The 15,721-nt window shown below is 36.7% G+C and overlaps 1 protein-coding gene across 1 annotated transcript in view; it reads right to left on the minus strand.

The window, feature by feature from the left end:
- LOC145771906 (uncharacterized) overlaps positions 1-14,345 on the minus strand; it is a 34,384-nt gene extending 20,039 nt beyond the window's left edge. The window contains exon 1 of the mRNA XM_082583665.1: positions 14,228-14,345. Coding sequence (XP_082439791.1) covers positions 14,228-14,286 — 59 coding nt within the window. The 5' untranslated portion in view covers positions 14,287-14,345. The remainder of the gene's footprint in view (positions 1-14,227) is intronic.
- Positions 14,346-15,721: the final 1,376 nt, after the last annotated feature.

Raw genomic sequence — 15,721 nt, forward strand, 5'->3', positions numbered from 1 at the left:
TGTGTTAGTTCAAAAATGAAAAGGAGAACTTTGGTTCAAGCCCGTTGCAATTTCAGCATGAATGCTAAGTTGGAAAGAAGACTAAGCAAAAAAAACTCTGCATTGTAATAAACGGTTTGCCGTCTGTCGGCGTCTTTGTAGATGGCAATCACCACTTAAATTATAAGTACGCTGTTCAAATCGGAAAACGCCTCTTTGGGGTAGTCAAAATTCCTTTTTAGAAACCACTTTACTGTCGTATCTCAAGAACAAACAAACGATCGTGTTTTGCAACCACCTGTTTGAATGCATACGTCACTGAGCAATATATGCTGGATGTACATTGCACAGGTCGACATGATCTTCTTTTGCTAAAGTGGTGACTTTAAAAACAAGTTTTTATGGTGATTACGAATATGAAGTTGAATCTTTTCTATCACGTCAGGATTTTTATTAATTTAGATTTAAATTTTTGCATTCCGCTGCTAATTACAATGTGTTCTGAGCGCATATTGTTGTGCCAGAAGTGCCATTGCCTTGGTTGTCTTACCTTGTTATGACGACATAATAATTTAATTGTGACATCACTTTCACTGATTTGAACTTTTCTCCTAGAATTAAGTTTTGCAGTTAATGTTGTTAGGGCTGTTGCTGGCGTTTTGGAATCGAAGATATGACGTAAATAACGAGGTTACATTCAGGCCCGGATTTAGGGGGGGCAGAGGGGGCAGTTGCCCCGGGCCCCCCGACTTTCGAAGGGCCCCCCTATGTGGAAAAAATGTGATTTTGTGTTATTTTTGGCCTTTAAAGTTTCTGCAAAATGCTGCGCAGTACTGTACTGATGCTACTGTAGACATAGGCGCAAAAAAATTTTTTGACATAGGCCGTAGGCGCGAAAAAATTTTTTGCACGGGTCCCCCCTATCTAAAAGTGCCCCGGGCCCCCCATCAGCTAAATCCGGCCCTGGTTACATTGATGGCTAAAACATGTTTTGCTACATATGCGGCCAGTTAAGTTCTATTTGTTCAAAACTTGACATTAAATTTGGCGACCAGGACGAACACTTTGCTCACACATCCAATACATAGGCTATTAGGCCTAAATCAAATATAATTATTACTATCTAAACCCTTGACAGCCTGTTTCACCTAAATGGATCATCAGAAGCTTCTTATTCAAATAGAATCTATTAGGCCTATGTGCATCAAAACTACGTGTGCCATTTCGGAACAAAACCAAGAGCATTTCGTTTGACATCTCCATAACATGGAGAAAGCAAGATAACGATTATAAAGACTGCTATGTTTGTGTGGTAAGTACTACAGGGTGTAAGCCCATGGGTGTAAAAGATCCATAACCAAATACTCTTTTTTTTTCAAGTCTTTTTTATGTGATCATAAGAAAACAAACATGTGTCACAATTCTGTGCAAACCGTATTCTTGTTGAGTTTCAATTTGCTGCAGACCTATTCGATATTTTAGTATTATAATATAACTAACATATATCTCAACATCCTGATGTGACAGAATAAAATGAACGCCAAATTCGGAATCAGCTTCCCCAAACTTGCGATAGTTGGATGCTTTTTCCGAAAAAAAGATTATTCGATACACTACGTCGCAATTGGTAAATGGTAACTCGTGCAAACAAGCCTCGGAAAAGTCTTGTCAATACGAACCATGTTGACTGATCTATACAGTGCAGACAGTTTTAGTCAACTACTGGAATGAAGTACTGGAGAGTAAATATTCAATCCATTAGAGTAGCACTCTTACGTATCGATAACACCCAAACTCTATCTGGTTAAAATTTAACCAAGTCGACAGAACAAAGCTCAGCAAGCTTTTATAACTATGGTTGTCCGACTCGAAAAAGTTAACTTACAAACGTTGACAGCAGAGTTTGCAATGAGAAGATGTAAACTTCTTCTAAAGCTACAAAACTGTAATTTACGATCTACTGTTGTTGTTTAGGAACAAACACATTCAAAATACGAACAAAAGGTATTGAAAAGTTCATCTACTTTCAAAAGCAATAAGAGACATTTGAAGTAAATCCAGGTCATCGGAAAAGCAAACAAAAACAACCTTACTAAGGTTCCGCAAATATGCGGTACATCGACTAACCATTGTGGATAAATGTATTTTAGTCTTGCTTCCAAGTCAATACAAGATTGCCAATGGAAAGTTATTGTACTCACATTTCAGCATGAATCACATTTTTTGTCTCACAAAATCGAAAATATTCCATGAATTACGTCACTGTCCATTAGGAGTAACACGACCCCAAATAGACTATGACATCACTAATATAACATTACAAAATAAACTTTTGTGAAAAATACTAAAAATACGACGATCTCTCAAAGATAAAAATGATTACAGCGTTATCTTCACCGCGACCCGGACAAGTTGTTTCTGTGTCTTGCCTGCAACTTATGCTTAATTGGACCAGAATGTGTCATTAAAAGATTGTTAGTAAACCGCAAACGGTAGTATTAACTGATCAGCAGGTATAACAAAACATCAAGAGAAAACCGCTCAAATGAAAGGACTTTTTCAAATGTGAAAATTTAAATGGCCCGTGGCCCGTGCAAGATATTGTAAACGCAGTGCATGTCGTATACCACAAGCCACAACTCCACGCCGCTGCATGCCCCGGTGTTATCTCTACGTCATTAGTCACATTTAATTTGTGTTTTGTAAGTTGCAAGTGGCCTAGGTTCTCATCATTTCGAGTTTGAAAACAAAACACTTGTTAGTCAGTTCATTAGAAAAGCTACTACTTTCTTATTGTAGGTTCTGTATTTTTCCTGCTGTCACCAAGCACAGAATAATAGATTTAATTCGTCGAGTGTTGTGTTGGTGATGGACGATCTTATGCGTGGATTGTGTAACCTTCATGGCATTCACATTGCACAGTGCAAAGAATGTCAACAAATATCTAAACAATTCTTTTGATTAGATTAACTAAAACTACGCAAGAAAATTGTGTTGATCAGCTCGTAAATTCATACTCACCGCAACCCACTTACTGTAGGCTACTGACTGTATTTGTATGTAAGAAAATTTGATGCAGTCCATTAACCAATAACTGCACCCGATTTGTAGTGTGTGGGCAAAATTGAAAGTGTTAAGAAATTTTCTATTTAGCTGAAATAGTTTCAGTTATTGAAATTATGATCTAACAGTAACATTGACAAGCTGTCTAGGCCCTAGGGAGTGTTTTTGGACCCAGGCCTTGGATAACTTTAGGGACCCACCAATTTTCTAAGAAGGCTGAAAACGAAAAAAACGCTGCGCACTTTTTTAGTGTTTTGTAATTTTTAGAGGTCACTTGTTTGAGGGGCCCGTACCTCTTATTCGTGCCATGACTAGATTATCCGCTCACCCTAACCCTAAACTAATATAACCCTAACCGCTGTCTACAAAACATATGTTGAAACATTTTTTGTGACTCATCCTTGCAAGACGTGAAAACAAACATTTCCGGTTTGAACGTGGAAATGCGAACGATATCAGGTTTGTTTGTGCACTTCATCAAGTTTGACGGTAATCTAGCTAACGAGCATTCTTCTGATATTTATCGGAAAGCTGATTGCAAAAGCTTTATATAGGTCAATTTCAAAGCAAGTTAAGCTTGATGAATATGGTAATTGGTAAGAAACGTCAGAGCAGTAATGATAGTCAGATAACTTTTTGCACAAGAGTGTGTTAATGCAAACCAGAAATAATCGAACAAAAGAAGAATACTAGATAAGCTGGTCGCTGGCTCACGTAGCCTATTGAGAAGAACTCCTAAGGGAAGACTGCATTACGTTACAGGCAAACGATTTCGAGAGCAAGAACGACTGAATATTTCTTTTATATTTCAACTACGAGATTTTTGAAGGAAGTAAAGTGTGGGATGAAGAATGTAGTTAAAAGATAAGACAAGTTACTTTATTGATGTAAATTTATTTTTCAAACAAAATAGAAGCGAAAAATTAGCTCACTGTATTTTTTGTTTGTCTATTCAGACATGGACCGGACTCAATTTGGCGACACTGGGCGAGCTAGTTCGAAATCTCCATTCTCAGAAACAACTAACTCATGGTGATTCTTGATGCGCAATCTTCTGCAAGTAGAGATGAGGGCTGATGATGATTTTGAGTTTTTTCAAGGTGCATCCCCTTATCAGATACGCTCTCGACAGTTACATAACCACTTCGATTTTACTAAAGTTGGATCCAGTCCTATCATTCTATACCACCAGGAAGCGATTAATTGATTGAAAGACGTCATTTCTGCAGTACCTGGGTTAAAGTCTATGGCCAGATTTTTACTTGCGTTTAAGTTAGTTAGACAGTACGCTACAACTTTCTCCTACGCTACATATTGCTGCATGAACCATAATGGGTGGATGGAAAATGCAATTTAAACAGCCTGGTATTAAACCACAGCCCATTGTAAAAAAAAATACAACAAAAATTAATACTGTATTGTTTTTTTCAGCGCCAAATGATTACAAGTACAGACACATATTGTACCTCGCATTAATTTCACCTGCTCTTACAACTTGTTCTCATTACTTATTGCTACGCAGATAGCTTCATTTACAATCGAATTTAAAAAAATAAATTCTCTTTCACTTTCCAACCTTTGCAAACCGTTTGAATTTGTCAGTTTACAAGTTACAACCAGATAGGTTGGGAAATGGTTGACGATTGTCGTGAAACAGCACATACGTGTAGCGGAATGAAACAGATATGATTGTTATAAATGAAGTAAAACTCCTCCGACATTTGAAGTGCTTCTAAGTTGCCGAGAAAATGACTCATAAAACAAGAAATTGGACAAACTGATCAAACCTTTGTTTAAAAATTTTAACCATGAAATAGATCACTGGGTATAAAGTGGCACACTTTTCTGTCAAGAATATAATCTTGAACTAGAGAAATTAAATACACCTAACAACAAATCATCATAATTGAACAGGTTAATTGCAAAGTTTTATCTCTATCCTAATAATTGTTCGACAAAATAAAGCAACTTTTCAAACTTTAACTTCACAATCTTTGCCGCCATTACCCAAAGTGTGTTTGGAAATAAAGACTACTCGAAGTTCTTGTCAATCAATCAATAAAGCCCTCACGACAAACGGTGATAAAGAGAAAAATGAACAATGTCGCGGCGAAAGATGTTCTTGAGTAAAGATTTTTAATTCTACAACATACCAGAATGGGCAAAGCAATCATGCATAGAAAGACAACTTGAAAAGCAAATCATGCTTTGCATGCTTTAGGTAAAACTAACAGTGTGGTGGCCAAAAGCTTATTTTAAACGGTTCGTTGCTTGCTTTGAAGTCTTTGTTTCGGCCCAAATAAGTTCAACGTTAATAAAAAAGATTAGAAAGTTAGGCTTAAAACTATTCGCGCAACAAAATCTCCGCCCCAAAGTGAAATTACAAGCTATACATTTGACTGAGTGCATTTGCCCAATGCAAAGACGTGATACAGAATAACAACCGCGTTCGACCAAAAACTCCAAGCAAGGAAGGCCCAACGAAGGTTCATGAGGACAGGCAAGTGTGACAATCTCAGATCATGACACAGCAAACGAGGCAACAAATGCAACTGCTCTGTCCTTTTTTAGATCATGTATAGTTTCATTACCTTGACTTGATTATTTGCGAAGACTTAACATGTGGCTTTTAGTGACGTCCATTAAAATAATTTTTGTGTTTGGCAGCAAAAGGTTTTCTATAATAACCGCGCTACACGGCCCAGGAACGTGCTATAGAAAAGTCAAAGTGCTATTTGCGTTCAATAAAAGACTCAAGTATTCAAAAGATGACAAGCCATTGGCTAGCTCAAACGACCCTACACTGATTAGCTAATTGACTGTGTGGGATAATGTCGTCTAGTTTAACAAGACATCAGCCTTTTCCATTTAGTCCACGTTTGTTTATGCTAAAAGAACAAGCAGGTTTTCAATCGGTGCAAACGCTATGGTCTAGTTGGCGTCAGAAGTTAATCAAATCATTTTGACAAATCCATTCAAGAAAGTTATGTAAATTTATATTGAATTAATACTTTAAAACGACACATTTTCATTGCAAATGATCAGGGAGAAACCGCGGTATCTCAGGGACACTGATTCGTAAACTGAATTAAATTTCTGTTCAGTTTAGCAATCCTTGTGATTCCAATGAAAAAAGCATTAATATTAACAAGCTAATTATGAAAAGTCCCTTGAAGTTGAAACACCAAAAAAGTTCGATAATTCTAAACTGAAAGTCTGACTTGCAAGACTTTTCCAATCCACTGTTTTAAATTCGAAACATTGAAAAACAAGATAATCACAAATGCTCATCGTTTTACGTTATAAGACCTATCACTTACATTACATTAATTTTGTAAAGACTTCCCATTTTATCCAGTGTAAAAAACGGAAAAAAGATTTCATAATATCCTTGTAATTCTAACCAATACATATATTATTGAATAATATTATAGCGCAGTTAATTGGAACACTTTTAAAACAAACACGATGTAACTTTTCTGGAAAGGATATCTGAAATTTAAATGCGGTTCTATTAAAAGAAATTAATTTTCCTCTTTCCAGACAGCTTGGTAAAGATCTGGTCAGATCCGTACCTGATCTGGTAAACATCTGGACCACGATAAAGTGGTAATCTGGATTGCTTAAAGCATCTTGTAGAAATTAATGGAGCTTATGGTGAGAAAGTGGTAAACCACTCAATGGAAAAGGGAAGCCAATTACATCAACACTTCCCGAAGAGTGGTAGGTTGGAGAGGTGTCTATTGGTGGATTGGGGAGCTCTTAAAGAGTGCCACAAACCGTTTTAAAGTATTTGAATTCTTGCTAATGAACTAAGTCTTTTGAAAACTAACTGATGTTTTATAGTTTTCTATTGATTAGTTCTAGAAGCGAGAACCAAGAACCTGCTTTTGATTGCGTTACAATTATGAACAGTATATGCCTGTTCTCATGACACAATGAAGGTTTGCTGACTCTCTGTCTGGAGGTATTTTGTATGTAAACCCAACCGCTAACGTCTGAATCCTAGCCTCCTGAGAGATCAGTGCAGTGAAACGATGTTACTGTAAGCCTCGAAAAATGCAACACTAGCCAACTCATACAAAATACCGGCTGACAGAGGTTAATTCTTTAAAGATTTTGCTAATCTCATACAAGAATATCAGTAAATGCTTTCCCATGGTTTCCCGCTGATTGAAAAAGGTGGAAAAGCACTGAACTACATGATACGGGGATATAAGCAAGAAAAAAAACCTCATGAATAGGGCTACTGGTGAAGGCTGTTGGCAAATTTAGGGATTTTTTATATTTTGATAAAAATGAAAGTTTCAAAATTGAAGAAAAAAAATAAGAATTTTACAACTTTCGCAAACCCACCTTATATTAAATACTTTTGAATTGCTTGCATAACAACAAAGAAACTGCATTCTGCAGGTCATGGGAAATAAACAGTGTTCTCTGTAATTTCAATAACGATCACTTTTAATAAGAAATAGAACTCGCCTTTATCACGCAAAACTATAATACCATTTTAGAAAACGTTTCGTATGCCGACAGATTGATTGCTTCTCAACTAGCAAAATCCGTCCTTTTTACATTGATTTAACACACCGTAAACGTTACATCAACGTGAAAAAGACTAGATTTTCTGGCTGGGTTTACATTGCTTCAACGTTTGCTGACGTTGCATCAATGTAAGGGTGACAGCAGTCGGTACAGGTTTGTGATGTGGTCACTGGGAAGGTTTTATTAAGAAAAACTACCTCGGTCAATCAAGTCACCACTGTCATGGGAAAGGACATTGATGTTTATCAAAGTCACGTTTGTAGCCAGATGCGAGATCATGTCACGAAAGATTTGTTCTTTGAATGAAATTCGACTTTGCAAATAGAATTGAAATTCCGCATGCAAGGAAGAACAGAACCAAACATGGGCATTGAAGCAACGAAATAGTTTTTGCATCGTTTTTATTTTTGTGTAAAACAACAAGAAAGACGCATTGCTTCGTGGAAAATGATTCGAGGTACTTCATTTTGAGGCAAAACTGCTTTCAAACAAAATCGGATTTTGTGATGTTTCACGTTCATCCAAAATAAAATTAGTAAACTAGTAAGATTTGTGAATGTCTATATCGAAAGGAAACAAAATTTAAGGGAAACGACTTACTGCGAGTGAAGTATGACGTTCTTCGGCTTCAAGCTGTACAGTAATTATTATCTAATGCTGCTTCGTCACTACAATAACGCCACATTTTTCATCTAATCATTTCCTTCCTTTTTCGCAACACCAAACCCGCAACATGCCGCACAAACTGGCGGTCGACAAGAGAAATAATACAAATTTTTCTTGGTTGTTATGACAACACAGAGCACGTGACGTGGCTGTTGACTAAACAGAGGGAAATTTCAGCTCACATTCTTCCAACCAAACCGCAACGCACTTGCAGAAGTGAAAAGAATTTTTTAAAGAAATAATAAAAAATTTTCGTTTGGCCAAGTGGGTTATACTCCGAGTTAAAAATAACTTCATCAAACACAGTCGTCAAAATCATATCAACAATAGAAAGCTTTCCAGTATTTTCAAGTTGAACTTTAACAGTAAATAACATGCAACAATTACTTTCATCGCACAGCACTTATGTAAACCAAGAAAATACATCATAAATAAAAATCAGCTGCGTCTTAGATAAAATGATTAAACGGCGGGAATCAAGCAGTGATAGTGCAGGCACGTTTGTAAGTTGATGTCTCATGGACCTCGGTACGCAAATGGAATTATCAAAAGGTTCTTCGAAGAATTTGGATATTACGCATTCATTAGTGCCGGGAAGTTGGTGCTGTAATGGTTTTCAGTCAACAACCAAGCAAACAATCAGTAACGGCGACTGTTTACACAAAAAGGTTATGCTGTAGCTATACGTCATGACTGGGTAGAACAAGTAGGCAGGGTTACTGCTTTGAAAAAAAGGCAAAACTTCTGAAGACACATCTTTCATTTGTAAAGGGGTGTAAACTAGAAAGAAGTTTAGTAATGAAAGAAATTTAAAAAATTCACATCACATGGTAGGTTGAAATTCCCGCCGATGTTGATTGTTTTACCCGTCACAACGGGTAACTTTATACTATTGATCTTTATTTAAAGCTAATTGCTGCTCTTTGCCAATTAAAACAAGTAGATTTTGTTTTCTGGGTGGGAAAAAGACGCCATAGATGGAAAAGTAGAACACTTCAAACGTGAATGTTCTTAGTTGGCTGATTATAATTTGCATGTTTTAAAAATGGTGCTATTCCTACACACACCATATCATTTGGTAAACCACATTTTCAAAGGTTTTTCACGGACAATTTAGTTAAAAAAATCGCTGTTTGTTAAGATTTACGATTAACTGATTAACCGAAGTTTACTGCAAGGCAATACAAAATCGGAAAGACTAAGTCATAACAACAATAACATTCTGTCGTTTCTCAAGTCGAAGGTCACAACGTAAGAGGTCACTCAAGGTCAAGATGAGGTCATATCAGGACGTTTGAAAGAATGCGTTAAAACACTTTGTTTGACACTAATATTCATGATGATTTGCTGATGCTCCTTGAAACTGGGGACTTCTTTCGCTGAAAGTTGCGGGAAAAAACTTAGCACAAGTGGTTTTATGTACCACAATTTAAAAAGACCACACACAACCAAGAGATAACACAACTACTTCCTTTTGAATTTTCTAAACAACTGTTGGGCACATGGTCATCTTACGCTTATTTCCATCTCAAATACGTAAAATTGGAAACTTGTAGACTTCGACCAAGATCTTATCCTGATATCTCAAATTAAATTTCAAGGTCAAATTTTGAAAGATCACACGCGACAACGATATCCCTCTATAAAGCTATCACAGTCGCATTTCTATTCTAGACAAAAACAGTCAAATAGAAGGCCATTGGGTCAGAGATTACCCACGAAACTGCTTTTCAAGTTGAGATCCGGTTTTAGCTATTCAGTTATCAATACGAAAACAAAGGTAGAGTTTCTTTGTAGGCACAATGTTCAATTGTGTTTGCAGCTGAATCGTCGAAAAAAAGGATAATGCTTTTTTTAACCTTTTGCCGCAGCTTCCCAATCGTGCACGACGTTTCCAAAGCCAAACTGAAAAAAAGCCTTCAAACCAATCTATTTTCACATCTGTGAACTGTCATAAAGTGTGCAGTTACTGCAGAACACATCGTCATGAGACTCAGCTGGTAATAATTTAAATTAGTTTGTTAATTATACACTAATTAAAGTAAACAAAGAGTGTTTCTTTCACTGTAAGAGCACGTCATAAATCCTGGTTTCACTGCACTGCAGTGCCCGGTAACGACAGGAAAATACAAACGCTCATTATCTTTTGGCAGTGACAAAACAACAAAATGCAGTCGCAGCAAGTAGCAACAATTAGTGGTGAAGTGAAAATTTACTTAAATTGAAGTTTCACTCTGCTTGAACGTACGCCAAGTCTGGTGACAAGTCGTTCTTTGTGCGACCAAATTCATAAAAATATTTGGTTTTTCTTATTGCTAAAAAAGCATAAACTAAAATACGCACATGACAAAAATGTAAATCGTACAGCCCACTCAAAACTACAATCACAAAAAGCTATTTTAGTAGGCTAATGTGTGTTTGCATCAATCGCTACATAGCGTTGTTGTATCCATCGCAGATATGTATTTCTAGTACAGTAAAGAAGTTGATACTTATGAACGAAAGTAAGTAAATATCTTTTTGGAAAAAAACAGACGGAAAATATCTCCTCGAAAGATATCCACAATAGTAAAAATCCTATGGCAAAAATCGATACATATCCGCCCCAGATAAAAAATGTTCTGGTTAATGATCTCTCTCGTAAATAGTTGAAACTATATAGTAAAGATATTTACCAGGGTTGATATTTTGGTGAATTTTTGGGTGGATTTTTTTCCGGGATGAATTTTATCGATTACCCTTATTAACAGCTACTTTTGCAGTCATGTGGTCACATATTGGTGTTGTAGCTAGATGTACTGAAGCAACCTTGTATAAAACACACCTTAGCTCCTGATTAGTGTCAATGTAAGAAGGAGGTCACTGACAACTATCGACCAAACATGGAAGCTTATGCTGTTCCCATGTGACAAAATAATAGGAAAATTATTAAGGGAAAAGATCAAATGAAATTGCAGACAGCTTGTCTTGTCATGCACGTAATGAATTAAAAGGACACATTTTGTGCCTCGGCTTTACAGTTTGTTGAGAGTTGGCTTCACTCTCATCACTTGTTTAATTTCTTTATCAAACCTATTCAGCTTATGCTGGATAGCTCTGCAAATAGAAAGTTTGGCTTCTCCTGATACCGGTATCCCATAAATGCAAAATCTTTTGTTAACAGCACCAATCAAAGATATCGACAAGACAAAGCCAAACAAAGCTAATCACCGAGGGGAACTAAAGCGTCTTCTTCTGATAGAGATGTTTCATGTTGAGATAGAAACATAAAGACCAACGGCGGTTGATTGGAATAACAGAACAAAACGAAATTTCCATTGGTAGCTTTGATGGAAACATTGAAAATTGTCCGAGAAAGTGCAATAACCGAGACAATATATTTAGGTGAGCTTACGTTTTTTATTCAAAGGGTTATCTAAAAATAATTCCACATACAAATGTAAAAAATCACTGGTTACTGTATAAATATATAAGCGTAAGCTTCAAAACAAACTAAAAGTATTTTGTTATTCATGGTCTCAGGGTATTATATGAAGCTAACTATCATGGCGATGGAAACTAAAAAACTTTAGTAACTTACAAACCTTTAACAATGTTAACGTCATATCGTAATCGTAAGAATTACGTAGCAAGCTTTTAAAGTCAACATTTTGGTTTTAAATCAGGGGTGCCCAAAGTGCGTCCCGCGGGCCGCATGCGGCTTGCTAAAACAATATTGGCAGCCCCCGTCTAGATCCATAACCTACTTAAATTATATCGCTTGTGACGAAGATTGTGGATAGACTTCCCGGGCGTTTTAAATTTTGTTGATGAAGCGGCATGAATTCCAAAACGTGTAGCCCATTACAGTGTAAAGGTCTTTTCAGTGTGCAAGACGAACAAGTCAAAATAACGCAGACAAGCGAAAGTGCTTGACTTTTGATTTGTAGTCATTTTGTTAAGTAATATGCATGTAGCCTACAGTACCATTTGTTAGGCGGTTGGAATTGCACGTTGCACATATAACCATAAATGTTTCGTAATTGGTTACATTACAAGATACAATCTAGTTTAGGCCAAATTTCAAGGACAAATAGAGTGAGAAATTCAATGGGCCAGTGGTTACAAAACTTTGGGCACCCTGGTTTAAATATTAAACCAAATAAACTTGAAACGGGTCAGTTGTGCAAACAAAACCCGCTTCTGCACAGCAGCTTAAGTGAAGCTGATAATGATCTTGGTGTTATAAGCCTTTTCGTCGTAAAATAGAGATAAGAGGCTGATCTTAACTTGGATAAGAGATGAGGCTAAAAAAGCAGGATAGCTTTACGTAAGAACTACTATAAACACATGGATTACATCTTTTAATTCGGTTACTTTTGTTGTTACTTCGAACATTCCAATACAAAACTACCAACAGCTTTGGAGAGATGCTTGTAATAGCAAAATCCTTTGATCAAACTTGAAATAATGACGGAGGTGTTGTGGACAAACACAGACAACCTGTTTCCAAAATGTTTCGTGACAGGCACTTCATTAATTTAATTCACAAAACTTAGAATATTTGGATCATGATGCATGTAATCATCGTAAATACAATAAAATACTAAAACAACCACTATTGTGTTGTGCTACCACGAACTAGCCTATAACCTAGCCAGCAAAACCTTTCTTTTTACATTTGATTCAACGTCGATAGATGTTGGTTCAATGTAAAATAGATAGCTTTGCAATAGCTGGGGATACAGTATTTTCTGTTCTTGGACATTTTTACTTTCCGGAATGGCCCGTTTCGGTGAGTCCGATTCGGTGAGTCCGATCCCTTAACGGGGGATTTTTTCAATTTTCTTTTTTTAATTATCGGGTACTGTAGCCTAATTATCATTGCCGTTTTAGGGTTAGGGGTTTGGGGTTAGGGTTAGGGGTTAGAGGTTAGGAACTCACCGAATCAGACTCACCGAATCGGACTCACCGAATAGTAGCAGACCCTTTACTTTCACCAGCAGGCAACCCCCGTGCGTTGGTGAAACACTGACATGTTATGAGCATGATTATTAGCTTGACATATGAGGCAGACCATGGAAAAATATTTCATAAGAAAGGACAACTGAATGGTTGTCGTTGCCATGACCATTAAAAGACTTTCAAGTTCACACAGGCCAACGACAATAGCTGAGAAAGGTGTCGAAATAAGTGGAATGGTTTTACGCTGTAAAAACTTTAAAGGTCTACACACGACGCATCACTGCAAAACCAATGTATACGGACACAAGACTTCACTGTTCCTGACTTTATTGAAAACATTAAATTTTCTAAAACATCAGTGTAAAGCCTTTATAAAACCCCCAGACATAAGGCATGGTATAAATAACTGCAATAGAGATTTAACGTAATACTGATTCTTTGTTGAAAAGCCAAAGCGTAAAATCTTAAATAAATAAATTAGACATCAAAAAAGTTCTCCAAAGTGAAGCAAAAACTTTATTGTCAAGCTGAGCCCACTAAATGCATTGGGTAAACGGAGTTGAGAGAAACTACCATTACAAGAGATCAAGAGCTCTGCTTGCACTCCGAATGCTAATCACGCAAAACAAGGTCAGACTTGTATGCGCCAAAGATAATTCACTTCTAATCAAATTAAAAGTAGTTGCAAAAGATAAAACGTCGAAGAATAGTTCAGTTCAAAAATGCTCTTGATCTCAGGCCGCATTTGGCATAGCTAGATATTGCATAAGCCACCCTGCTGTTTGCAAGGTTTTTAGCAACTATACAATTTGTTGATGTAAAATATACAACATTTGAAATCTAAAGTAAATCACTGCCTTGCACTCCAGAGTCACTAAAAGTGGTAATTTATGTTACTGCATACTGCATACCTCAGAAGTGACAATAATGGGAAAAATAATATTGTCAGCACCAACTCGATTGCAATGCAGAAAGACCATCGGATTCAACATGACATTAAAAATATAACATTTTCTTTTCAAAAACTCACTTTCCACTGATTAGCAGAACATCGGAGGTGGAGGGACCCCAACGCTTGATCGCTGTCATGGTTTGGAAATCAAGAGACTTGTCCGGAATATTTGCTGAACGGGAGTTGAGTAATCCGCTTTTTTGCCTTCGTCCTTTGCGATGACGTGTATTGAGACCTTGACCAGTGAACTGACGAAATCCGTATGAAACGCTTGTTGCTGAAATATGTTTAAAATTACAACTTTTATTTTAATGGTATGAAATTTCTAGAGGAGCAGCTGACTCGAAGACTATATGTCACTTCGCTGCTTCCTGTCGTCTGTTGTATCGCATCTGTGATCGCAGTGTACTGTATGTTATCGCAATGGGCGCAAATAAAAACACGATTATTATTTATTGTTATTATTACTGATTTTATCAATCAAATCGCATATATTAAGCATGGTGAAAACTTTAAAGTTATAAGTTTTTTACGAGAAGTCCAATTTTCGAACAAAAATTAGGTCAATGCTTTAATTATCAATTACAGTAATTGCTGCGAATGAGTGTGTTCTTACCATCTGTCTTTGTGAGAGGTGCTTTGGATGTTGAAGAAAACAAACCATCCGATAAAGTGAAGTGTGACGATAACAATACGACGACAATAAAAAAGTTAAGGATCCACCCACATCTCGGAAACGGAGAGAGGGGTCTTTTCGAAGCAAACAATTTTTGCTGAGTCATGCCAGTAATCAATGATTCCAAGGCTTGAATTTTGAAATGGAGCAGAAAGTTATGATTCGACGAAGTATCAGTGCAATTGGATAAGCTGCTTCTGTTTACAAGCTGTTCGCTTACAAAAAATCGATAGTTCTTTTTTTCACCAACGGAACTGGACGTAATACATGACTGGCGGCACTTCTTTGACCTTGGTTCACACTTTGAGTGCAATACGTGGTTGCTGAGTGCAGGTACACGAACGGTGATACCGTTATTTTGGCGTAAACTGGCAACGTCATTAAAGGAAATGATGTCAAAATCGACATCGCGATCAGCACTCTCGGCCGGCATGGCGACCATAGAAACTAAAAGGTCTTCAGTTTGTGAAGAAATATAGAAACGCTTCAACGGATTTGAATGCAGTTTTCAATGCTTTTTTAAACTATTTGATAACAAATTAACCTTTTTATTTCACTTACAAAGGTGTCATAATTAAATAGCTGTAAAACATTGGTCAAAATGGCTGACAAATACGTTTGTCCAGAAATAAAATATATTGTAAACTTTATAAAAGTTAAACCAAGTCATAAAGCATAGTTTGAAATTATAAAGGTATAAATCTGCATAAACCAAAGTCTACCTTGTGTTATAATGTCATAGATCTGACATTTTTATAAAACGTAAAGTTGTATAAAACACAAAACAATGATAATACTTTGCAAGTATTAAACCGATCCCTCGATGGCGCCAGAAAGGCTGTTAGCGAACCAAATCTTGCCACGATTGCCGGTCGAGCACAAATACCTTGAGGTTG

This window comes from Aplidium turbinatum, chromosome 6 (assembly GCF_918807975.1).
Source record: "Aplidium turbinatum chromosome 6, kaAplTurb1.1, whole genome shotgun sequence".
Classification (NCBI taxonomy): domain Eukaryota; kingdom Metazoa; phylum Chordata; class Ascidiacea; order Aplousobranchia; family Polyclinidae; genus Aplidium; species Aplidium turbinatum.